Source organism: Apteryx rowi, unplaced genomic scaffold, assembly GCF_003343035.1.
Source record: "Apteryx rowi isolate R43461 unplaced genomic scaffold, aptRow1 scaffold_194, whole genome shotgun sequence".
NCBI lineage: Eukaryota > Metazoa > Chordata > Aves > Apterygiformes > Apterygidae > Apteryx > Apteryx rowi.
In genome coordinates this window covers 830,881-857,716 of record NW_020448241.1, presented here as the reverse complement: position 1 = coordinate 857,716, position 26,836 = coordinate 830,881, and the positions used below count along the sequence as shown (strand labels likewise).

General features: G+C 38.9%; 1 protein-coding gene across 4 annotated transcripts in view; it reads left to right on the top strand.

Annotated features, from left to right (window-relative positions):
• Window positions 1–26,836, top strand: part of CNKSR2 (connector enhancer of kinase suppressor of Ras 2) — a 217,540-nt gene that overhangs the window by 27,298 nt on the left and 163,406 nt on the right. For all 4 annotated transcript variants that reach the window (XM_026062859.1, XM_026062858.1, XM_026062857.1 and 1 more), the window contains exons 2-3: window positions 9,567–9,730; window positions 21,298–21,500. In XM_026062859.1, the coding sequence (XP_025918644.1) occupies window positions 9,567–9,730; window positions 21,298–21,500 (367 nt within the window). The remainder of the gene's footprint in view (window positions 1–9,566; window positions 9,731–21,297; window positions 21,501–26,836) is intronic.

The window sequence follows — 26,836 nt, the reverse complement described above, 5'->3', positions numbered from 1 at the left end:
ACTAATGAAAAATGTGAAAACAAATTGAAAGAGTAGAAATAAAACTAACTGCTGAGGAGTCTACATTTATTGGCTAGCCAGCTTGAATTTCAAGGAGGAAAGAAGTTTATCGAGTTCTTGGGTCAGGGCCATATCTTCTGTATGTTTTTTTGTACAGACTGTAGCATCATGGGACCCTGAATAAGACTAGATTGGCTAGATTCTTGTGTTTGATAAAAATATGTTACAACATTTAAAGTGACAATATTACTTTTTGCTTTTTGTAATGCTTTTATGATACACACCACATCCTCAAAGCTGCTTCAAAAATCAGTAGGGTATAGATTTATGTAGGAGAAAATTTGAGAATATAATGAGATTTCCTCTTTGAAATTTTAGGGGTGTATTTCATTCAGTGTTTATAATCTTACAATCCTGATAATGCTTGGATATCTTGTGGGAGAACTTTTGGTTTTGGTAAGTATAATATGACATTTAAACAAACAACCAAAAAAACCCACACTCAGCCTAACCATTCTTTGTTCAGAATACAAGTAGGATTCCTTTGTGGAAAAAAAAATTTCTTAAAGTTCAGATGTTTCTGGTTTGTCTCTAGATGCCTCCCAAATTGTGCTGAACCTCTAAGTCTGAACTTAAAATCTGTGAATTTTATACATTGAATTATGAGGATGAATGCACGCTTTCTCCCTTCCTCACCATTCCTGCACCAGGTCCCTACAGTTGGACACAGCAGTGTTCATCTGGAGTAAATGCATACATTGCCTTGATTAGCTTTATTTGAGGGATTCCTGATTTTTAATGATGCTGTGGGTTGTTTGGCAACCTCCTCTCTCTTCCACTAGCAAAGAGATTTCCGCTGCCATTATGAGCCACACTAACTTTTCAGCTTACTTCAGCATTTCTAGTGTGCAAAGGCCACAGCTGTGGTTGAACAATGTAGTCATTGTAATCCAATAGTAAGAGTCCTAAATATAACAATAATTATAACCTCTTACATTGAGAACAATATTGATAATCAGGGATACTAATCCTTGAGTTTCATAGAAATATAGCTAGACATTGGATGTTGCAGTATCATCCATGTTTTAAGATTTCAAATACTTAGCAAAACTTTGTATATGCTTGTGCAAAGATTTGGCTTTGGTATACAGATGGGCATAATGGAAACAAAAAGCGCTCTGAGAAATGTGAATGATTACACTTATCAACAGCTAAACAGAACCCTGCAGATATTGTTCTTGTAATTAACAAGCCTAACTTTCCATAAAAAAAACCAACCCTGATTATAAGTATTCCAACAGCAAGGACCATTTTTATTGAAAATGTGTTCTATTAGACACTGGCAGAATTTGTGCCCAGTGTAGTCTTGTGTATCTTTAAATCTTGTGTATCTTTAGTTAGTATATAAGTACACTTCCTGTCTCTCCTCCTCCTGTTGTTATTTCATATATATTTTTTAAACCATTTAAAAGTTTGTCAGTGTGAAAGTCTTTATAAAGTATTAGAGCTATTGATGAACCATGTATGATCCATTTAGTCTTGATGTTTCTGCATTTTTCTGATGAACAATATTGCAATTTATTGCAAATGCTCTCAAATAATGAATATTTATCCACATTTCATAAGAGTTCACAATCATGAAATGAAGAATGTATCTGTAGGCACAGAAGAAGCAGATGCTTCAGAGTCAGAGTAATAGAACAGGATTTTATTTTAAATTGAAGGATTAGTATTAGCTTGGGGCAGTACTTCTTTCACTCCCAAACTTCTCTTTCAATCCCTGACACTGTCCCAGTCATGCTCTCCTGATCCCTGGTTTTCCCTCTGGCATAAATCCATCTCCTCTTTCTTCGGTGGCTTTTCCTCTTGACCAACCATAAACCCTTCTCTTGGCAAGGATCTTAAAAATTAAGAAGGCAAAGTGCAAGATCAAAAAAAAGTATTTCTATTTCTGTTCCTCATTTTATGCACCTCTTTAGCAGTCCACTGTGATGCCTTGCTTATTTACGTCGCTGCTGTGCACTGTACCTCTGCTCTAGTAGTCAGTATTATTTTATAATGCCTTTAGCACAGGCTGAATTATCATTATTTCACTTGTTCTCACATTCAAATCTTCTGTCATATGAGTTCTTAATTCTACAAACGTAACATGGTTTTCTGATTGTACTTTATTTCCGGTGGACATATATATATTTTTTAATATATATACTCTGTATTTCTCTTTCATTGCCTAAAAATGTGTAATTTTTAGTTAGCAGTACCGTTCAGCTACTGTTTCTACTATCAGGAGTTAAAGATTCCTGAGAAAATACATCTGCCCTAAACTGCACAGGAAAAACATGTAATCTTATACTGCGTTCTATGAATGAGTGTGTTATGCTTGAAGGAGTAATTATTTGGGTCTTCTCAGTCATTTTTAATGCTAATTTTTAATGGTTTTGGAATTTTATTTGAATCATATATATGTAATATAAATTACATATATATATTATATGTATGTATGCTTGTGGGGAAGAGAGAGAAAGAATATGAACGAAATGTGGATTTTCTTATTCTCTGCTCTGGCACTCTGGTGTCCCTAGTGAGGAAACCTGCCTGCCTATCCCAAACAGGAGCTGCTGTGGCACAGAGAGTTGCCAGATGTGTACGTACCCAGGAGCAGCTGCCTAACTGAGCTAAGAAGGGAAAGAAATCTTTCCTGGTTGACTGTCTTGCTCTTTGACATAAGGCCAGCTTGCAATTTTGTATAATTTAAGCAAATGCATTAGTAGCATACCAGCTCCAGCTTAGTAAAGCTTAGATGCAAATGCATAAATCATGGCACAGGATTTAATTTACCAGGAACTTAAATGAATACTTAAGTTTGAAAAATGGTATGTGACATGAGTGGACCAGTCTGCAATTTTGTAGACGGCCAATCGTTAAAGCAAGTTGGCTTAAATTTAATGCATATCTAATGGTGAGCAAGGAGAAAGCAACCAAGATTTTCTCTGCACTTTTCACATTTTAATGGTTTCTTCCATCTTGTTTGTTTAGGTAAAAATATTATAAATAATTGTCAGTTTACAGACTGAAATGGCTTTGGGTGTTGCTACAGAAACGTCCAGCTTATGTTAAACTCTAGCTTAAACTTTTCTTTCCATGACTTGTAAAGTTCTGTGCTATAGTTCATTGCCAGAATTTATTAAGGCATCAAACTGACAAAGTTCAGGTAGGGCATTGTCATTCTGTCCAGATTGAAAGATAACTTTGGCTTGGTGGCTTTGTGTATAAACAAACAAAAAGCCCCAAACCTGTCACCTGTTTTTAAAAATACTGTGCCTCTTTCCTTCCTGTGAAAAGTTATTGTCTATACGTTACTGCTCTTCAGTAAATGTTGGGTTTACAGGGCAAGGACTTGCCAAGGGAAGTCATCTGCTTGCATACTCATTCTGATTTACCAAGGGAGCATAAAAATATACTCTCTTGTCAAAGCTTCAGGTATGATAGTTAAACCCATAATGTTCATAATCTTTCCTTTAACCCAGACTGAGAAGAAGGCTAGTAAGGACATAAGCTCTATTATTTCATTGTAGTTTTCCAGTCTTAAGGAAAACATACCTTTGCCACCAAATTGGGGAATAATATTCTACCTAGATGCTACTCTTTAGAGATGTATCTTCTCATGTATGTCTGAGTAGCTGAGTAGAAATTGGAGTTCAGACCTAGTTGTAGAAGAAGATAATCTGTTTTTAATACTTTTTAGGGGTACACTGATCTCCTAAAGAGACATTTACAAACTGATTCATTTAATCTTTAGTCTTGTTTGAATTTTCAAGGGAAACAAATGTGCAGCTTTGCTATAGCTGAGATATATTATCACTGTACTTTCATATGTATAATCCACATTTTAGATAGCCATTGCTGTTATTTCTGTTACTTAAAAGTAAGTGGATTTTGGCCTGGCAGATACCTCACTTTTGACAGAATCGTCCTCCTAGGGAAAGGGGGGAAGAGTGAACTTCTTGCAGAAGAGGAGCGGCCTGGGGGATTAGAGCCTGAGGATATATTTGGTGAAGAGGGTAGTTTACTCTGAGTTCCTTTGATTTACCACAGATGCGTGTAGCCTATTCTAATGCTGAATTACAGGGTTTGTTTGTTTGTTTCAAAAGATAACCTGTGGGTTACATATATTAAAATGCCTCAAAGAGATCACAAATGTGCAATTTTATTATTAGTTAGAAGATTGCAAGAATGGAAGATTGCCCCAGAGAGCAGCACAGCATCTTGCAATCTTACTCTTGAAAAATCATATGAGTTAAAAAAAAAAAAAAAAAAAAAAATTTCCTGTTCAGTTTCTCCTGTGCTGTTGTAATACTGGGAATTCTCTGCATAGATCTGCCCAATATCACATCAGTGAGCCATTACAGGAATTATCGTTCATTTGATGAACTCTGATTTGGTACATACAAGGCAGAACTCTGTGACAGACTTGAGGAGGGGAAAAAAAAGCTTTAAAAAAAAAAAAAAGGCCAGGATATGTTTCATTTGCAAGAGGAACTTTTCTAGAGAAGTCTCTTTTTAGTGTTAAACATATTGGCTTTTGAGCTGTTTCTTTTGGAGAAGCATTGCTACTGTTTTTGCTATTGTTTTTATTTGTTTAGTCACACAGACAAGGAAGAGCTTGCTTTAAACTTAACGAAAAGAGTTGCTTCTCTTCTGTTAATGCACAGAAGAGTAAATCTGGGTACATAACGCCTCAGTGGTACTCCAGCTGACAAAAAATGTACTATGTATTAATTTAACATCTGTTCTTCTAAGCCCCAGTGAAACCGGCCAGGTAATGAGTGTATAGCGGGATCTGGACATCGCTGATGAACTCCATGGTTGATTGGCTCAGGGGGAAGCACCCTAGGTGGGGGAGTGACTCTTGTGTAGGTAACAGCCTTGGAAGTTTGTGCTAATCATGAACACAATAAAAGGACTATTCTTCTATAGAAAAGGGGGGGGGAAGTGAAATTGTATAAAGTTTCTTTTAAAGACCAGGTCTAAAAGGAAGAGTATCATCAGATGATTTTACATTAAACATTCTTATTATTGGAGCATTTGTTCCTTTACGTATACCCACAAAATCCTGGGGGCAGGGGGGGAGGGTTGTGAATGTATGTGGGAGTATTCCTTGTTGTTGAATATGAGACTCTGACTTGTTTATTGGCATCACGAAACATGTTTGATGTACTATTGGGCCTTAGGCAGCCAGAATATAATGACTAACCTGAGTTTTGGATAGAGGCCACTGTTCTTGAGATATCCAGGACTGCTAGATGCTGGGCACCCGTAATCACACCCGTGGCCGGGAACAGAGGGTAGTGCATCAAGTTGAGTTGCTTGCTGGGGTTGCTGCAGTACCTGAGCTGTATGACGTCCTTGGATAGGAAGGTGTCTGGGGGTAGAAGGGGAGCAGAGAGTGACAATTAGAAAAATTTCTTAGTACAGTGAGATTGGAAAGGGTGGATGCTGGAGTTACAGAAACACTGTAAGACAAGAGTGCTCTAAAGAACGTGTACTTCCCCGTTCGGCTTCTCTGGGGAAGGCTTTCGAAGTTGGCACTTGAAGTTACTGGGTACATCTTGTCCTGTCCCAGGTTAAATGGATTTATCAGCCAGGACCATGCCTCCCCTACCGTTCCCCTCCTGCTGCCTGAAAGCAGCAGAGGCTCGCTGGGCACTGATGAACAGTCCTATCTGCCATTTCTCTGGGGCACAAAAGGTGTGTGTGAGGAAAGCTGGCTGGCTTTTTTATTATTTCTTACCTGTGCACAGTTTTATTTACAAAAAGTATTGCTGCCCTTTAATTAGGGAATAGAATGACAGAAATAAATGACTTTTTGAAAGGATATTCTATTTAGGAAGTAAGAGGAAGTAATTGTGGCAAGCTATTCTGTAAATGTCATGCAATCTACATTTAAATTATTTTGTTCTTTCCTGGATGTGGTTTTCATGAAATTGGTGAGTCAACCAATTGTCAGTGATATTTTTGTTTTCTTTAATTTTTTTCTTACCTTGTATGAACTGTACATATCAATCCCTATTATAGATGAGTGACAAAAATACATAGATMGCAGGAGGGGGAAGAGTATCAGCTTTATTTAGAATTAACTTACAGTAAGTGTTTATTAAATGCGTCTATCATGTCTCATTCTGGATTTGTGTTACTAGTCTCTCATAATAGTGATTCTTTTTTTCCTTTTTTTTTTTTTTTTAACCTGATGACGTTGAATATTTTAACTTTATTATTCTTATCCAGCAGTGTATGTAAGCAGTGTGGGACTTAAGCTCAGCAATATCAGAAGTACTTACTGCTTTCTCTTTTAGTCATTTAGCAAAGGCTCATCTATTGTCTATTTTTAATACCTTTTTAGATGAAGTGTTTTATGTATTGTCAAGAATATTAATTTTCTTTCAAAAAATAAATGCCATTATACATGAGACTGCAAAAATAGTTCATGCAGTTAGTTTACCAAATGAGAAACTTAGGCTTAAAAGAGCTTCTGGAGAAAATATATACAAATATGGATAAGTCAAGAAGGTTCATGTCAGATACTTTGAGGTGATAGTATCGTGCGTGTGTGTGAACAAATAAAATGGATTCAAGGGGGCTTGAGGGAAATTATTTCTGTGCGCAACTTGCATTTAAATTTTATGTCCAAATGAGTTCTTATAGATCTGGGACTTGGTAAGTGGCCTTTCTTCCAGGTGTCAGGCAGAAATGATAAATTATGTTTAGTAAAACGGTGTCTGATTTTTATTGCTGCTTGTCTGTTTGCCAATGATGATGAGTATTGCCTAGTATGTAAGGGAGAGATGGCAGCATTTGGACATATTGAGGACTGTCACTGAAGTGCCTTGGGAACAGACAGGACTTGTGCTCTTTGACATGCTCTGAAGCAACGGTGTCTAAGCAAGAAAGAAATTCAGATCCTCCTCTTCTACATCACAGCACTTCCACAGTGACACTTTACTTTTGTTCAATAAGCAGTTCTAGGGCCAGAGCCTGAGTATCCGTTACTTAAGTGTAAAGGGAATAATATCAAAGATACGGGGCATGTAGTGACACCCCACAATGTGGCAGGCCATGTTGTTTTGGCCTTCTGTGAGTGTTTCTGTCTTCTTTTCTGTTATTGTGTTTGGCAACCAAGTCATTTTAGGGATCAGTCTGGGTGGCTCTGATGATTCAGTTTTCCCTTCTACAGGGGAATAAAACTTAGGAGGAATAAAATAGATCATTGTTCTTACTGAGAGTTTAACAGTCTCTTCTTTCCTTATTGGAGAATTATGGAACAATTTTTAGCTCATCACAAGCCGGTCATACACGTCTGAGAGCCAGACTGCATGGCAAGATGTGATACGTGATCAGTCCTGGATCACCATTTTTGTTCTCTGTTAATATATTGTAAAAGAGTATATGAATAATTTGAGCAACTATTTAATTAGAAAGGGAAATAAATGGAAAACATGGTACAAAATGCCTGATTAACTACTTGTAAGTGGCTTTGTTTTGGGGATGGGAAATCTTGTGTCAGGCTGCAGAAGGAGATGGTCAGGTAGGCAGTAGGCTGCTGATAAAGAAAATTTCCTGTGTCTTGGGCCTCCGGTGTTTTATTTACAGTAGGTTTGCAAGTGGTTTAGGTTTTGGTGCATGAATTCTAAAAATTTAAGCCATGTGAAGATTGTGTTGGTGTGTGTAGGGGATTAGTGAGATGTAGCAAGGGCAAAGCATGTGCCCAAGGACCCAATCTGGAGCAGTAGGCTCACCTGGCAGTGGGGTGTCCCTGCGTGGAGTGCCAATATTTTCTTTGTGTAATTCTCTTTGGAGGTGGGGCTGTCCCTCAAGGGGGTAGAAGAGAACTGAAAATGCTACAAAGCCACCCTTGGAGAAGCTTCTGCTATAAGGCGGGACACTCGTGAGTCTCCTGCTCAGCAGTCAGATAGATCCTTTCTCTCCCACATATCTTCAGATTTTTCAGGCATTTTGATTAGCAAGTACAAATGTTCTCACTTCCTTATAACCTAAAGAGCAGATTCCTTCTCATCATTGGGGAAAGAGGTATGTTTTGGCTGTGACTGTTTGAAAACAGCCATCAGGGAGGTGGTATCTCTCAAGATGCAGCTAAATTAGTATATTCTGGGCTTCATCAAATACTGCTGCTCAGTAGCAATCACGTTCATCCATCAGAGGGCATTCAGTTCGACACAGATTTTAGTGTGCAGCCCCGAATATCCTGGAGTCTTCCTCATCCTCTTGATGCAGGCACATGCTGCAGTGCTTCCCTGTGCCATTTTGGCCCTCTTAGGCAAAGATTGCGAAGGAAGAAATGCAGGACAGATTAGCTCAAGTTCTGCAGTGCTTTTTGCTCCAGGCAAAAACATGTAGTCAGCTACATGTTAGACTGACGTGCAAACTGAAAGCTAGAGCAGGAGTGGCCCAACTTTCCCAGACCAGGACCAGGTCCAGTACAAAACTCTATTCTTCTGTGTCCTGGGCAGACAAGTTGCATCCACTTTTAGGATCTCTTTTGGCATAATGTACCTGTTTCTACTCTCAGATTACCCTGTTCCACAGTGTACACGCAGATCTTGTTGGAATGGCTTTTCATGTTCAATAAGCTTTTTTTCTGTCACTAGTGACTGCATACAGTCTCTGAATTCAGATACAATGAGCTGGATCTGCTGCTGCAGTTGTGAGCCCAGTTTATGCATTGAAGTGCTATTGCCTTTCTTGTTCTCCAAAGCCCTCATGCTGGGGGCTAGTGTGATCTGTAAACTGTCAAGCAGCTCAGCCTGGTACATATGGTCTTGGAGGAGAGATGTGACAATGTGATGTGGCACTACCATTTTGTGTGTCACTTAATGGGGCACAGGAGTCAGGAGTCCAGCAAAGAGACATGTTTCTAGCTGTGGACATCTCCAGCAGGCGCTCTCTATCATGCGACCTACCATGCCAGAGGTGTACTGGGAAGGAGGTTAAGAAGCACTGATAAGTAGTCACTCCTGGGTGCGTAGCATTAAACCTACTCTCTCTCCCGTTACCTCTTAGAATTTCTCTGGCACAAATGCTTTCCCTTGTTTCCAGTCTCATGCAGTGCTCCAATAATTAATAGCATCTGTTGATATGTTGCCCCCAGGGAAGGCAGTAAGTCTTCCTTCTCTTGTTCCCTGTTCTCCTTTCCCCTCCCTGATATAACAGTGGCATTGCTAGCTTACTTACTATTAGGGGGCCGTCAGATATGCATTCATGACACAGTATACTACAAAAATTCAGGGCRCTGTTCTGGCTTCAGGAGCAGTAGGTATTGTCCGGAGGTAGAAAAGGCCATGAAGTCACCCTACTTCTCCATATATTATGGTTTTGGGGTACCATAAAATTGTATTACTTGCATTTATAATGTTTATATATTTTGCTTCAAAGTATGGCAAATATCCTTTGGTGGCTTGATTTTTGGTTCCAGTCCAGTTTGATTCATCTTCCTATGCCAGTAGAAAACGTTGCTGACTTTCCTCTTTCCTTCTCTCCTCCTCTTTCGGCAGGTCTGGATGACTGTCTGCAGCAATATATTAAGAACTTTGAGAGAGAGAAGATTAGTGGTGACCAGCTACTACGTATTACTCATCAAGAACTGGAAGATCTTGGAGTCACACGAATTGGCCATCAGGAGCTTATCTTGGAAGCAGTAGACTTGCTCTGTGCACTGGTAAACTTCCAGGGGTAAAAGGGGGCGGGAGCGAACAGTGCTGGAAACATTCATAGTTTGAGTATTTCATATTTCTAGTCCTAAAGACTATCTAAGTAGTTTGAGAACGTCTTGACATATAATGTATAAGTAATTTAACATTCTAAACCTGGAGACAAGATAAAGAACGGTATCTACTGATAAGATGTTTGTTACATAATTTGGTATCAGAGACTTAAGGCTTATTTATATCTGTGTCTTTATAGAAGAAAAGCCTATCTGAAATCACAAAAAAAGACTAGGCTGTGTTTGGTTTGGAATGTAAAATAGTTATTTGTTTGAATGCAGTAACTGGGTGCCGGTTGCCCTTTACAAACAAAATGTCTTGATATTAACCATGTCACTTTTCACTGATCCTTTCATGCAGTCTCTCAGAGTATTACAAAGTATGTTTTAGATGATTATTTGAGCTTGCTAAGACATAGCTGCCTGTATTTCACAGCAGAAAGGATTAAATACTGAAATAATTATCTGTTGTGTAAATAATATATACATCTCTGATGGAGTATAGAGAGGGATTTTGGTAATGGTCTTTTCAGTTGCATCGCATCATGGAAAACTTGGATTATCCCCTCTGTGAAGGGTGTGGGTGGCGACTTCACTCTTCTCTGAAACTTTTTCGTGTGTGACAGTAAAGATTAATGATAGATTGGGCACACTGCATTCTCAGCTGTGGGAAGGATTGTGAGCAGCTCTGCTAAAATGTACTTGACTGCCTAAAGTGGTGCTTTACAGATTTTTAATACATACTACTTTTCCAAGCTTCAGAATCAGCTTTAAGAAAGCTGAATCCTAGTAGAAAAAATCAAAGATGGTAGGCTGAAAGGCTCTTCAAAAGGGCTTGTATTCTCAGTATGCAGAAGCTTTTCTGAATATCCTACTGTTGCATCTTTGGGACCTACATGTGGGAGCAATGAAGAGAAGAGAACAAAAAAGTAAATAAAAAATATAAAAGGAAAAGTAAATAAGGGGAGAGAAGCATTTCCACAGAGGAAGAGTTTGACTTTAAACATAGCTCTTAGATTTTCTTCTTTGGAGTAGTACTACTTTTAATAATGTTGTGAAGTGGCTTGATGCAATAACTTAACTCATTTATTTGTTTTTTAAATAATGGAAAGGGTGGAATCCTGAAAAAAATACTACTGTTATACAAGGGAACATACAGAGAGTTAGTTGCAAAGTATTTTTTTTATCAGACAGTGCAAAAGGAGACAAAGTAAAAATTTTAATTCAGACAAAAATCTAAGTTAGTGTGACCATTGACTATTCTTTCTAGGCATACAAAGGAGACAGATTGTGACTTTTTCAAAAATAACCTGTTCAGAAAAAAACCCTTGTTTAGCTAAACTGTGTGGGTTTTTTTTCTTTTCCCCTGATATATAATTACATCTGTTATCTGTAGACAAACAGACATATCTTATATTTGTAGCTCCCTTATCCGGGCAATAGTATATGGAACTAGGTTATATTTAAAATAAAGAATTTGTAGTGAAGGCTAAAACTGTCTGCTTAATTCATGCAATAAGTCTCTACCTTGCTGTTCCTTGTTGCATATAGTGCTGTCTGTTCTGAGCTCCTCTTACAGAAAACATCATCACTGGAAACACAACAGCAGGCAATCAGATCACAACTTCTAATTTAAGTCAAAGTTTTTGCAGTCTCACAATTGGCTTCTGATGGCTCCTCAAGGATACAAAATGTGATTGCTGTATTGATTTCAGTGGACTTAATTTGAATTTATTGTTCACCAATCAGATAAAAACCTCTTACAAAATTTAATTTAGAAACAATTTTTTAGGCTACAGTGGTCCTATACTTACAGGCTTTCCTTTTTTATTGCATCAGTAAGTATCTGTCCTGGTTAGTGCTTGCCTGTTCTTCAGATTAGTCTCTAATGTGGACTGCATATCTAGAACTTTAAGCCTGTGAATCTCCAACTTTGGATAACTGCTAGTGCAGATATTCACTGTGCAAGTTTTTTTTTTTTTTTAATGAAATTATGTGATTATTTCTCCTGTTTCACTGGAGTTTGATAGAGGATTTGTGATAGAATTTGGCATGAGTTACAGGGGTATGATCCAACGGGATTAAGAAACATTTGGATGCTGGACATGATCAGTGGTGTGATGGAATAGGAACAGTAATGTAAATTCTGCCTCGCAAGCATAACCTATTTTAATTTTAAACTAATCATTAAAAAACAAAAGGATTGTTGCTTCTGATTCTCCTCCTCATTCTTTCTGGGTTAGTGAGTCATCACCTAAATAGCTTTTTGGCATAGAGGGCAAGTGAGGGCAACAGAGCCACTTCCCACTATTCATTCCTGCTCAGCTGTGTAGGAAGAAGTTTCTAAGGCAGAGTTGCCATCAGTGGAGAAAGCTTCTGTAGCATTGGGAACTGATATGCTCGAGGAGCTGCTTCCTTCCTCTCCCCTTCCCAGCAGTTTTTTGGGGAAAACTTCTGCTGGAAGTTTCTGCCCTGTCAGCGGTGGTTATGGCAAATCAGCTGCTCGTGTTGCATGTCTGTAGTTCACAGGGCAATGTTTTCTTCTGGGAGGGAAGTGGAGAGCATGAACAAGCATCTTTGGCTGGTATGGACAGTGGATGGGAAATCCTTAACACAGACGGGCTGCAGAACAATGCTAAAAAGACAAACTGCTTTTCACAGTAATATTTGGAAAACCACAGATTGGCCTCACAATTTAAAGGAAGTCCTTTACTGACTTTTGACAGAAGGCTGGTGGCTGGCTATAGCCACGCACTGTATTCCCATCAGATCAGAAGCACTTGCAGCAAGTGGATTCTCTGCTGTTGGCCAGCTGCTCAGAGGACAAGTGGTCGCCTGTGCTAGTACATCTCAGTGGCGCCTCTGCTGGCTAGTAACATACCATACCATGCTCTTGATGAGAAAGCAAGTACCCTGGGGGTGGGATTCACAGGTTTTCTGTACCTGTGCTGCTTCAGGCAAGGAGGGACAAAGCTTCTGCCCAGCTGCTACTGCTGTCAGTGGTCATGCTTGCTGGGGATAGTCAGGTGCATATATATCACATACCATTACTGAAGCTGAATGTGGTCCTGGGGAGAACGGGCAATATAACTAAAGACAAGATGAATGAAATATGCTCTACACTTAAAAGCAGGAAATAGTGAGGTTTAAGAGGGTCCTTCACTGTTGCTAGGAGTTCCTTGCATGATTTTGGCTCAGTCCTTGAGAAAACACCAGAGCTGAAATAGTCCTCTGGAATTGTTCTATTTCCAGCAAAATATATCTCTCGTCCTTCCTTTTCTGTTCAAACTGGGATGTGAAGCAGCAATTGAGCTGGTGGCACCAACAGGGAGATTCCTGCTGGATGTGGACTTGCATGTTTATTCATATTGACAAACCTCTCAAAAATATTTGATATCTCCAAAATAGTTGAAAAAATGGTTGACTAAGAAACTGCTTGACCAGCTCTAGAAAAGCAGGACAGATTGTGCTGAATTAACTAGCATGGTAATTTTTTCTTCAGGCTACTCCCAGATAATGAAAGGTTCACTTGTTCATCGGTTATAAAATACACTTTCAAATATTTTTAAAAACGAGACCTTAAAATGGGAAGTATTTTGTCATGGAAAGATCAGTATATTTAGAAAACTTCACAAATAATTTCTGAATGTTTTAAAGTTTTCTTTAAACAAAGAATTTAGTAAAGCGCCCATGAATCTGCAAAATACTTTTTACTGGGAATCTGCATTTTTGTAGAATAGAGTTTTGGTTTAAAAAAAAAAAGAAATTCTTGCTTTGTACAGAATTCTAATGATACTGGTTTCATGTTGGTTGTTTAAATCTGCTATGACTGCACTGGAATTTATTATACTCTGTATGTTTGAATCTGTAAAGCTAGAAGATTGCAGCAGATGAAATATCATTATTATTTGGCAGAGAAAACATTGGGATACACTAACTACATGAAATTACTTATCATTTACCACTAACACAAAACGTTTGTATGCAAATGAATGTAAAAATAGACCTATCTTATCCATGAATGATTCCTCTTAAGAATTATGCCTTTTATCTTAATTTCATCTTCTTGCTATTTCTCACACAGAAGTCCTTTCCTTTGCCCTTATCACTAGTCAGATTTTAAAACTACTTTCATCAGTAATAGTGAACATTAGACTTAATCACTGCAGTGCTAAAGGAGGAAGATTTCATTTCAGAAGGGAAATTTGTACGTACAAAAGTTGGGATTTATTGTTGCTGTCTGCGTGTTCATGGCAGAAAAATTACCCTTTTTACTGTTGCGCTTTGTAAGTTAGACTTCTACTTATATATCATCTGCCACCGATCTCCACCCAGAGCTAACTTCCGGCAGAGAAGAAAATTCTGAATCAAAGGTCCATAATCAGAACAAGAAAAATAAGGAGTTAAAGGGCGTTTGGTAGCTGATACAGATCATCTTGAAAATATTTGTTGCTGTTCCTAGTTTTAGTAGACCTTTTGTACAGAACTGCGATAAAACCGGTGGTATGTCAAAGGCAGTAAATATGCCTGTGCTCAAAGAATGAGTCTCCTTCCTCCCACCTGCCTCAAGAATACATTAAAGTTCCTAGATACTTTCCTTATTTGCTTTCTCTTGGGCCTGTTCTGAGGTTCGAGAAGGTGCAAAATATAGGCTCTGGTTTAAAGGAGACTGGTTAAAAAAAAAAAAAAAAAAAAAGGGCTGTGACAATGTAAAATGTTTTAAAGTGGTTGTGTGTTCATAACAACCTAGTAACTATTTCTTTTTTTTTGAAACAGCTCATTAGCAGTTTAAGAATTTGAAATACGTGTAGCTGCATATTTAACTGATATGTTGAATTCTGGAGAAATAAGAGCACTTAGCTGACTAGGGACAAAATTGCATGAGAGAAAGTAGCAAAACAAAAAAATAATGAGCCCTTGGTCTTGCAGAATCTGCTGGTTGAATAAGGGTAAGCAGAATAGTTATATAATTGCTCTCACGGTGCTACACAGCATACCAAGGGTTTGCCTTTTTGATGCCTTACTTGATTGTGTTGTAGTATAAGAACTGCTTTTTCAGGAGTGGGATGATGACAATTATTAGTCCTTCCCTGGGTTCTGTGGGACTAGAAGTGTTGCACACTGGAGGTTTTTTTCAGACAAAACATTTAGGGAAATATTTATATTCTTTAAAACTGTTTGCCTTTTAATCAGTAAAGGTATGGTTAATATTTGCAATAAATGGCATTTGAACTACTGGGCTTTGTTTCCTTATCTATTTATTTTGCATTTGCAAAACAGATGTGTTAGGATCGTGCGTTCTGCACTTCTAAATTATCCCGTATGACAGTGCTATTTGGAGGAGAAATAACCTTAGTGTTGGCATTTCGTGATGCTGGAGGAAGGGCCCTTAGAAATACATGTTGTAGGCAGATCTGATGAGGTATAAAGTTACATAAGGCACCTTCAATATGACAAGCTGTGTTCTCAGTTGCTCACAACTTTGGGCTGGTAAACTCTCTGCCGTGTACTTTGTGGGATGTGTTCAGCCAAATGTTTTGGAAAATGAGTTTTAGAAAAAGATATGCTTTGTTCATTCTGAAAACAATTTTGGAGAAAAATGTTGGATTTTTCATGGCAATTTTTGCCATCCCCAAATTTTGAGGCATGGTTTTGAAATGGTTGCCACGTGCCCCCAAATCCATGGGATGCTGTTCTGGTTATTCATATAGAAAGGTCCCCAGGATTCTGGACAACTCTATGAACTGTATTGTTTCTTTTTTCCATTTTATGTGTTCAAAAGCAACAGATATGACATCCAGAAATGCTGCTCAAGAATTAAATTTGGAAGGTGAGAGCACTGAAAAATAGTAAGGAGCAGAATTAAGCTTGCCTTAGTTCTTAAGTCCACTTCTTATTAGACGTATGCTATTCTTACCTGCAATTCCTGCCTCAGTCTGTGAATAGATGGAAGAAAACTTTGTAAAAAATTGCCCGAGAAAAAACTTAGACTTAATCCTTATGATTTTTTGTCCAGTATTACCAAGAAACATTAGGCGTAACTGCGAAGTTATATTTCTTTGCACATAATTATACAGTGCATGTAACTTATTATGCAATACAGCTATCTTCTAGACTGTAATATTTGTCCTTTCAAAAGGTTGCCACTATTTTCCTTCTTTAAAAAATAATGTTTATGAGTGTGGTGACAAATATTTGCCAAAGAAAAATAATCCATTACTGTCTACAGTTTATACAGTAGTGGTTGTCTTCTCCAGAAGGGAGGCAGAAATTAATCAATGTAGCACTGAGAACTTCTGTGCCTGGCTAGGGAAACTGTTCCTATTTTTCATTTGCCCCAAGTGCCAGTTTGTGTAATATCTTCAGTCCCGTCTTGTGTGGCTTCAGCAAGAGTTAGTGCTGATCACTGCACGTCTTTTGCTCCACATGGTTTCCAGCAGCTTTTTGGGCTGAAAGAAAATAAATGGTTATTTAGGGAAATGGGCAGAGGGGCCGTATGCCCGCTTCTCTCTCTTGGGTTGTTTGCATTAGGCACGCAATGTCCTTGAACTTAATGTGGCCTTTGTGCTTTATGATGTATAGGCTTTAGTAGCAGCATAAAAAGTTGTGATTGAAACGTGTTTTAAGGGATTTATGGATTTGTTACTGGGGCTGTGGGTTTGTCTGCATTGCATGCCACAGTGTTTAGACCCAGGCTGCTTTTGGTACCTAAGCTTGGCTTTTTTTGTTAGCTGGGATGTTTGTGTGTTGCAGCCCAGCGGGCAGTGTAAACATCCCATGAACTGTAGGTCTCAGCAGCTTGGAGAGGCTGCCGCTGAGCCAGCCGAGACAGTTAGCACTGGATGAAATAGGCACGCTTTACTTTTACCAGTGCTAGGGGTGTCAGGCACACTTGCCTGGTAGCAAGGGTTAAGTGAATTTAACACAGGAAGGAGTTGAAAGTGAGCTTTTTTTTTTTTTTTTTTTTTTGGTGACTAATGAACATTGATCAAAGTGGTCTAAAAGAGTTCATTTTATTTCCAAAGTTTGGCTACCGAGCTCCCTCCCCACCTGATAGTGCTGTCAGGGACTGGCACGGAGACAGGCTGTCACAGGGGCTAGGCCGGCTCGCCGCCAAAAAAGCAAAACTCGTCAGTGGTGATTAGAGCCGCTGCTTGTCAGCGCGTGAAGAAAAGAGCTACAATTCATCACTCACACTGTCATGAGAAGCCACAGAAAAGTAATTAGCAGGTAAAATGTCTATTAATAGCTCCCACCACCTTTAGTTCAAACACCCGGTGACAAGCTATTACTGTGTGTGGCTTAGCTTCAACAAGTTCGTGTTTTGTGATTGCTGGAGACGACTCTATTAGCGGCGTTTCTGTGGAGGTGGGGTKTCTCTGAAGAGACCCTTGTTCTCTGGCTTCTGGGGGAGAAAGTACATGTGAAGGCTTGCTTCGCTTCCAGTAATCTCTATGAGGATGCAGAGGTTTCTCTGTGGTTCTTCCAGCGACGGTAAATTTATTTTGGCTGACGAAACCATAACTTGAGTTGGTACAGACTAAATGCAGAGTGGGAAAAAACACAGAGTTGTCTCCTTTGCCTGCAATTATCTTTTTACATTGCTTGAAAATAAATGCATTGTTTTGCTAAGAAAACTATTGTTAATAGTATATTATCACATGTAAATTATGATTAAACTTGGCAGTTATTTTTTGAGCAAGCTTTCTTTCCAGTATTAGAAATGCAACTTTTTGTTTGTTTTTAATGTAGGCCAGAGATGGTAGTAATAAACAAAGTGGGGATTTTGTTAGCTTGGCTGCTGTTTTAGCATCCTTCTACTTGAGGACTTTAATAAACACAGCTGTCCAAAAATATATTCCACCCGATATTTATCTCTGCATTTTACATCTCTGGATATATCTGGTTCATATTATGGGTGGAGGTTTTACTGAAATCAATGCTATTCCTAATATAACACTAAATTTTATAAAGGTTAGATGTTAAATGTGTCAATTCTTTATGTTAAAGAAAACACACACTTTTTTAGAATACATGTGAAAATACACTACGTATTTCAACGTTGTCTTTTCCTCTCCACATGTCTGCCAATAAAAAAAGGCATCTGAAAAAGAATGAGATGTTAATTTGAGGCTACTAAGCTTTCATTGGAGCTGCTTTTCTAAGGAAGCATACACATATATATACAAATGTACCCTATTTTCCTATTGCAGAATAATTTTTCAAATGCCTTTTTTGCTATGTCTATAGTGTTCAATACCGCGAGTTTTGTTATTATTAATTCTTTACCTTATAATAGAACGCAAGGCCTGCGAGTTGCCTGGGTGCCCGGCGTGGTGGGCATGACACGCAGGCACAAACTGGTCCCGAATACCGTCCTGTCTAAACAGACCGGGTGAAGTCTGGGGGCTAGAAAAAAGAGACGTGAAATAACTCCAGTGCTGCTGATCCCAGTCTGCAGGTTGGCATGGGAGCGTGCCCTGGGCCAGGCCGGGCATGCAGCAGCCCTGCTTGCTCCTTCCCAGCACCTTCTCTCCCCTTGTTTAAGAATGAAAACCGTTTTGGTGCAGATGAATTAGGTTTCCTTCATGTCTTCTTTCTGCTGTGGCAGGGGGCAGGTTTAGAGGTGACTCGGTGTGGGGGCAGACGGGGGACTTGCCTACCCACTTGCACGCGGTGTGAGCGGGGTGCATCCCTGGGACCTGCGGGAAAACAGGGTGACGTACGCGAGGGGAAGTGTGAATGAAATAGTTCTTAAACAGGGGGATGCAGCTGCACTGAAGAGAAATTCCAAAGAGCAAAAATAATGATAGTAGAGAGAAGAGAGGAAAAAAAAAAAAGAGAGCCGTATGGTTTGGACGCAGGCAGCTGCAAATTGGTTCCGTTTTGACCTGACCTGAGAGTTGTAACGTGAGGGGCTGCGGAGGTGATAATCTCTCCTTTTCTGGGCACATTGTATTTGGTGCTGTGGAGCTCACCTCGCACATGTAATGCAGCACAGAGCAAGACCTGTGATTCCAGATTAAACTTAAAATGCGGGTTCTATGCTAAAGGCATTTTTAAAACCGAGACACATAGGTTTGGAAGAGATTGAGAGGTATAGCTCGATGAATTGCTGAGGAACCTCAGATTTACGTTTCTATCTTGAAGACAAGCGCAGTAGTTGGATAATCGCATTCAACTTCATCATAGCATCCATGTTAATTATGAAATTCAACATTTCTGTATATTAAAAACAAAGAAGCCTTATAATTAAACCTATGGCAAACCTGCAATTTGTAACCTTTCCCCTCTATGTTTGGGGACAAGAGCAATCCGGTAAAAGCATGTTGTACAGGTGTTGTGGGGTTTGTCTGAGGCAGGTTTTTTGTTTGCTTGACTCTTTGAAACCCTTTTGCTGCTTTTGCTCAAGGCTAGCTGATCTGTAAGAAATTTTGCAGGATGCATCTTTGTCAAGAGTGACTTCCTTTTGTTTTGTTCCTGGCTAATTTTGCCAAATTGAGCTAAATGCTTAAGAAATATGATAAAATAAGGCCGCCATCATACTTTCTCAACCACTGGAAACACAGCAAATTACAGCAAAACAAATTTATTTTTATCTGATGTTTCTCTCTCTTATTTGGATGAATTTAATAAGTAATTAGTTATGAGCCATTTAACTGCATAACAAAGTATGTTTTACTTTTCCATCCTAATTTATTGCTTTCTTCTTGTAATTTTTTATTTATAGCCTAAATCTGTTGTATAATTGCTATAGGATCTTTACATGGTGGAAAAGTCATTGCCCAAACGTGTTAAGTATGATGGCAAAGGACAGCACCTACACAGCAACTGTTCAGCTGATAAACTTATCCTTAAAGCCCTCATTGGCCAAAAAATGTGTGTTCTCAGAAGTTACAGTAGAGATTTTTTTTAAATGCAACCTTAGCATCTGTTCACTTCCCTCTCAGGCACGTTCCCTGCTGGGAAAAGATGATCATTGTTGTTTTAGTGGATCCACAGTAAGTGTGTTCAGTTTACAAGTGCAAAGAGGCTTTGTCTGGGGGATGGGAGACAAATCATATGCTGAAGTCTCCTCGCTGCAGTATTTCAGCATTTTCTCAGGAGTAGAAGTTGCAGAAGGACTGGGGGCTGGCTGTTACCAGGGCTCACCTCAGGATAATCTTCCCGGAGTCCCTGCATAGTTAAAGAGGAGACAAGTTAATTTAGTAGACCATTTCGATTAGGAGCATGACGACTGCTGTAAATAGTCTTTTTTCTATGAGCAACAGAGGAAAAAGAATGACAAAGGTAAATGAGCTTCAGCAGTCTTAAGTTGGCATTGATGAATCTCCCTTCTTCCACCTCTTGTCCTTGTGGACCAGTTAGTGTGGGGCCACAGCCAGGTGTCCAGAGCGAGGGCTGGTGTGGTCGGAGGGTGTCTGTAGGAAGTAGATTTTTCTGTGTGCATCTGAACCCCGCAGGTGCTTTCTGCATCGCACTTCATCATCATTTGTGGTAGAAAATGGCCCACCTTCAATAGTAAGTGGCCCTTTCCATAGTCATCAGAGAAAGTTGTGAGCGCTATGAGTTATAACCCTGTGATGTGGTTAAGGCAAGGAGCACCTTCTGCAGTCCCATACAGGAATAATAAGCTCAAGTCTATACGCTTGCTTATTCCTTTACAAAGGGAAGGGAAAATCTCTTCACTATTACTCCTAGCATTTGTGAGGGAAAACAAATCTATTCTAGAAATAACTGATGGCACTGATGGCACTATAATATATTATAATTGAACATTAAATTAGTGCATTCTCAAGTGCAGTTTCAGCAACATTTGTATAGTTGAAGGATTTCCAAGCATCATTTGTTAATATTGCTGCATAATTATTCCTCTCTCTGCTGCGTAGCTGAGGACCATAATTTAAGTTTAAGGGGTTGACTATTAAATGGAAGCAAAGTTTACAGCTTGTCTTTAAAAGGGCAACATCGGCACTGTACAGAGGAGTACTGTGTTCTCTCATCTGTGATTCAGCTTGTCCTTTGCTGTTAACAAGAATAAAAAGAAGTGAATGAACATGCTTCCTTCACTGAAACAAACAAAAATAATTTGGTGTTACACTGTGTCCATACTGTGTACTTGTGCTGGTTGTGAGCCCCCTTTCCTTAGGTGAGCTTAGAAATTGGTGTGAGTGTGGGCATGAAGGACAGGTCCATAACCATCAGATCTACTGAGAGAACCATCACATCTACTGAGAGTGATGCACTGCTTTTAATATCAATCTTCCAGAGCAGGGTTTTCTTTATACTGAGTTGTTTTTCTCAATGCACTCATAATTTTGCTCTTCTTCTGTTCTATTTTTATGCACTTTAGAAACAGAACATGCCATACATTAAAAAAATAATGAGTAGGTGTATTTCTACCTTAATTATTAGGAATGGTTAAGTTTTGAAGCAGAACAGCAGTCTTGCTCTTTCTCAGTACTTCATGTTGAGCTGCAGAACTAACTTTCTTTTTGTTGTCTTTTTTTTTTTTTATGCAGAACTATGGTTTGGAAACAGAAAATCTAAAAACCCTTTCTCACAAACTGAATGCATCTGCCAAAAATCTGCAGAACTTCATAACTGGGAGGAGGAGGAGTGGTCACTATGATGGAAGAACCAGCCGCAAATTGCCAAATGACTTTCTGACATCAGTAGTGGATCTGATTGGAGCAGCTAAAAGTCTGCTGGCTTGGCTGGACAGGTAAAATCTCCCAAATGTGTCACAGGTAACCAGTTCATGCACATGCACAAAACCAAAACTCTTTGCAAAATGTTATTTAGGCATTGAAATGGAAGCAGAATCCATTTACAAATTCTGAGGGAAAATTTCTAGCAATTTCTTCTTGTTACTTGAACTGCCAGCATGCAGTTCAAACAGCCTTAAGCATAGTATTTTTAAATGCTCTGCAACCCTACGCATATCTGGAAACACAATATAGCAACAGGAAGACATCATTAAAATATATGTGTGGTTTTTATTAATATTGAGCAACACTTTGGGCAGCATAACTCAGATTCATTGCTCTGATATAATCAAACTCACAAAACTGTGATTGTACTTTTCATTATACTGATGTTAATATATACTTCCACTGTGTATGTGTGTAAACATATATGTTGCAGTTTAGGTTTATTAAATTGTAATGAAGTATCTCTTAAACTGTAGATGCATCTGGAACTGGATTATACTGCCTGTATTACCTAGCAAATATGTTTGACGAGGACTTTACTTTTCTCCTTGGCCTTTTCTAATAATAGCAATAGTAATATTCAGGTGTTTAAGATGATCACTGAAACTCAAGTGGTTAAAATTAGTACATCTATATTTCTTTATAAAATGCATCATCACAGAGCATTTTTATTAGCAAACATAAATTGCTCATCCTGATTTGAAAGTTTATCATTTTTTATTTTGTATGCAGCAGCTAAAATTTTGCTCAGAGTATGAGTTCTGTGTGATTCTTAGAATCCAACAGACTTGTTTGGATTTACTGCTTTGGGTTTCGCTTTGTTTCATTTTCATGAGGAAAACTGGCTTCTATTCCATAAATGGTCTCCTTGTGAGAGGTTTAGGTGAGGCATGAATCTTTTCCATTTCTTAAGCTGAACTGTAAACTCTCTTTTGTTCAACAGACTGCGGCTGCCACTGCCTCTTCCTCTCTCCTCTCTTTCTAGCCCTCCCTTAAGTGTCAAAACCTGAATATCTAAAGTTACAGTCCAAAATTTCTATTTAGACACTTAATATTAGATATGCAGAGGATCAATACAGTCTCATGGAAAGAGCTTGGTACTGAAACTTGAAAAGCTGGGAATACATTTTTAGCTCTGCCCATAGCCTGTTGCGACTTAAGACCTGTGGGCCTCACTTTTTCACCCTGTAATTCGTTTTTGGCAGAGAGCAGCCTGGGTTTTGAAACAGAAGGAATAATAGAAAGACATCTTCTTCTGCATGGGCAGATCAGTGTTTTACCACTCCTTTCCATTTAGAAATAAGCTTGATTTTTTTCTCATCTGACTTGTGGATAATGGATAAAGACTCTTAATTAAGAAGTTGAGTATTAGTATGAGATTTTTTTGCATAGAGTCTGATATTAAAAAGTGAACTTTCACAGATACATAGGGTAGTGCACTGAAAAGTAAGTTATGTGTTTTAGTAGTCGAAGTTAAGAATGATAGTGATTGTTGATGTTAGGAATCATTTACATGTTATTATATACCACTACTGGCATATGTTCTTCCAGAGACATGTTAAAATGGTGTTGCCTGTCTACTGACACTTTTTTTTTCCAAATTATAACATTGGATCATAGTGGAAAAATGTGAACCTCTCATGTTTTTTCTCTGGAGAGCTGGTCAAATAATTGAATAATGAAATTGGAATTAAATAGAAGTGTCTGCATCTGACCACCAATGTGTCACTGTGGTACTGCAAACTGGGCCCAAACTATGTACTTTTAATATTAAAAGACAAATCCAGCCTGGAAAATGTGTTTGTAGCTCAAAAGTGCATGGAGAATTACCCATTACTAAAATTATGTTTATAAGACAGCTGTAATATATCTGTCAGAGATAATCAGACGGCAGACTTTAACGTCGATCGGGGAAGATCTCTTAAAATCATTTTAAAAAACATGTATATCAGTTCTATTCTCAGGAAAATGCATGGCTTTTGCCTTTATCTGAAATGATGACTGATCAGCCCCGGGAGTTCCAAGGAGTTAAAAATGAGAGCAGCCAAAGTGGGAGTCTGCTTTTAACAATGTTGTCTTTGGCACCCAAATAAGACTTCCTAGAGGCAGTATTTTAATTTCATTTAGATTTCTGGGAATGCCCTTCTGAAGATGTGACTTAAACACGTGGTTGTGGCAAATGTTCTTTGTAGCATTTTAAAACTTTTCTGATTTATGGGGGTGTTTTTTTGGCTAGGTTCCCTCCTCTTCTTGAAGCCCCCAAGTTGGGATGAAGGCAGGCTAATGACTGTATTTTTCTCTGGAAGTGGGAACATCTGGAGATCAATAGGATTCTGCTTATTATATTCCTTCTTAGCAGCTATTAGGGCCGCTAGGGGGAGATAGAAAGATTTTAAAGTAAAATATGGAAAGCCAAGAACATGGATTTTGTTTTATTCTACACAGTCCTTAATATTAAAACTGGACCTAAACCTTAATTTTTTGGCTGATTCCTAACACCAGTTCCATTTTTGGGGTGTGACAGAGGGGAGACAAAATCATTAGGAGGAATAATGTGACTATTAGGGTTATCCACTCCATTGTAACATCCATGGTAGGTTACTCCTGTGCAGTCTTTTTCAAGTTACATCTGGAAAAAGCAGCTGCAGTAGCTCCAACTTGCCTAAAGTGCAATGATATGTTTCTTAGGTGGAGGGGCTAGTGATGACTCCATACAGCTTGTGCTTCCCTTGCTGCTCTAGTGAGCTTTCTTCTTCTGATGTTTCCATAGGATGCTCACATCCTATGTGAGGTCTATAAGGACCTCACTAGGCCAGGCCCAGTTATCAAAAGAGTGTGAGAGCTGTGATTTGCTGGGCTACTGCCATTGCAGCTTTTGGGATTACACTGTGCAGGGGTATGTTCTTCTTTCTTCCAGGTCTCTGCTTGGAATGGTCCTACTTCTAGCTGTATGTCAGAGCATGACTTTTCAGTGAAAATTAGGGTAACTTTTATTGCCAAGTTTTAAAAGCCTCTGGTTTAATTTCATTTAGGAACTGGAAATTTTAGTAGAGATTTCTAGCTGTTTTCTAAATAGTTTGGCCGATGATTTTTTAGAAGCATGAAAGAGCTCCCCAATAAAGATGTCCTGCAAAGAAACTATCATCACTCTACTAGATTATGCCCTTATACTTTTTAGACTAATTTTAACTTCCCATTATTGTCTTAACCCATGAAACCTTTTCTTTTCTTCCAGAAGACTGCTGAAAAAGTTTTCACTTAATAATATTTTATTTTATGCTCTTTCCCCAGTCTTCAAATTCCTTCAAGCCAATTTGCCTGATATATTTGTCCTGTCCTGAAAAATTGTAAGAATCTTTTCTGCAAGTATGGTGCATTTCTACTTGACACATTACTTGGATCTTAAGTTGATGAAAAGCTATGCTTTAGGCTGCAGCAATGAACTACTTATCTGCTATTCAAAACAACTTGGCACCTAAATGTCTCTAGTGCTGTTTCACAAGAATAACAGAATAATGTATATAGTTATCCATTTGTTCCAGAACTTGTATTCTTTGGATTAGTGACATATGGAATATGGACATGGTCATAGTGGAATATATGACATGGTTCTGAATCCTTCTTCTTTTTTGATGTAGTGAGTTCCTGGACATTCTTCTGTCTTTTATAGGGCTGAGGTACTCCATTGTGGAGATGAAACCTCAGTGCTTTCTGCACTGTATGCTTATTTGCTGAGATTATGTATAGCAGTTCTCCTAAATGTGTTTCTCACATTTTGAATGACAGTGAGCACATGCACAACCTTGCCTTCAAAGTCGAGAGAACTAGTTTTATGCAAAAATTATTACTTGCTGTAAATAGAGGTGGGAGTCAAATATCACTGAACAGTCTGGTCAAACAGAGCAGTCTGGTCAAACAAATAAAACTCTGCTTTATACTCCTGACCTCAAAGTGTGTTAAGTAATATACAACCTGGAGGCCAAGCAGCAAATGTAACAAGTACAGATCTCCATCTTACATATTTTTATTGTGGTGTTCAAAAACAGATTATCAAAGATCTAGAAAAACTGGAAAGCTGACAGTCAAGAAAGCACAGCTGAATCGAAAATAAACTGAATAGTTGAAGAAAATCAGCGGAAGGAATGAAGAAAAGACGCAATTGAAAAAGGCATGTAGATTACTGAGAATAAAAATTGAGGAGAAAAGTTGTGTGTCCCTCAAGCTAAACATAAACTTAAGGTATACCAGAGGTATATATTATCCATCTGTGGCTTTCTTGAACTGAAAGCACCATGAACTCAGTCAGGATCTTGAGAATCAAACTACTTGTTTTCATCTTTAACAAATTGTGTTAGGATTTCCTACTTGTATCTTCAGTGATACCTGTGAAAACTTCACAGTTCTTGTCCTGAGGCAAATGTGAACTTAAAAGCAGTGATATCATAGGGAGCTCAGAAAAAGCTTCTGAGCTCCAAGTTTAGGGGGTTTAGCAATGCTCACAACTAACTTTTTCTTTGGTTAAGACACAGCCAGCTCTTGTGCTCTACTCGCATCTCCTTTCTTTCCTACCAACTTGCTACTACCTATTGGTTGCAACTGAAATTGTGATGAGTCGCATGACTGAAGGGCGTTCAGATTCATCAAAGACTTTTTCTCCCAGTACCTGCCAAACCATCTGATTGACAGAGAGGAGGTTGTATTTTCATCAGAAATTGGCACCATGTTGAGCATGTTGGAGGCTGCTGCAAAGTGAAGGCACCCGTGGGAACAAAAGAGTCTTTTACACATCCTTTAAGCAACCATTTTTTTCTTTCAAGTCTTGCTGTACATCATATTCCAGTGTAAATACATTCATATGTTATATGAATATATTTTCCATGCATGGGACAGCTAAATTTAAAAGGTAGAGCTCATTACTTTAGCTCTAACCAGGAGGAATTGTAATGCTCCTTGTGGAAGAGGAGTGATCCTGAGGGAACCTGACCTGGAGTGACATTTGGTAGCAGCTGCGTGAGCCTTGTCTCTTCCCATCTTGTCTCGTTCCCCTGCCAGCATCACTGCCTGTAACACCCGGCTGCTGGCTTCCCTTGCTTCTGTTGGCGCCTTCTCCTGAGCTGCTCTTAGTCTAGTGCAATCTCGTCATTCCTTTCCACCACATTCCTGTCTCCTTTGCAAGTGGACCACTCTGGGAACCTGCGTATGTCCTGCTGGCTGCGAAGCGAGGCAGTGGACTGAGCAAGGAAATCTTCCCAGGAGACTTGTGCTTCTGGGCTCCCTCCTTCTGCCCACTCAGTGGTGCCGGGGCTGTTCTCTGGAGCACGGACTCCTTATCGCTTACATGCTGTGC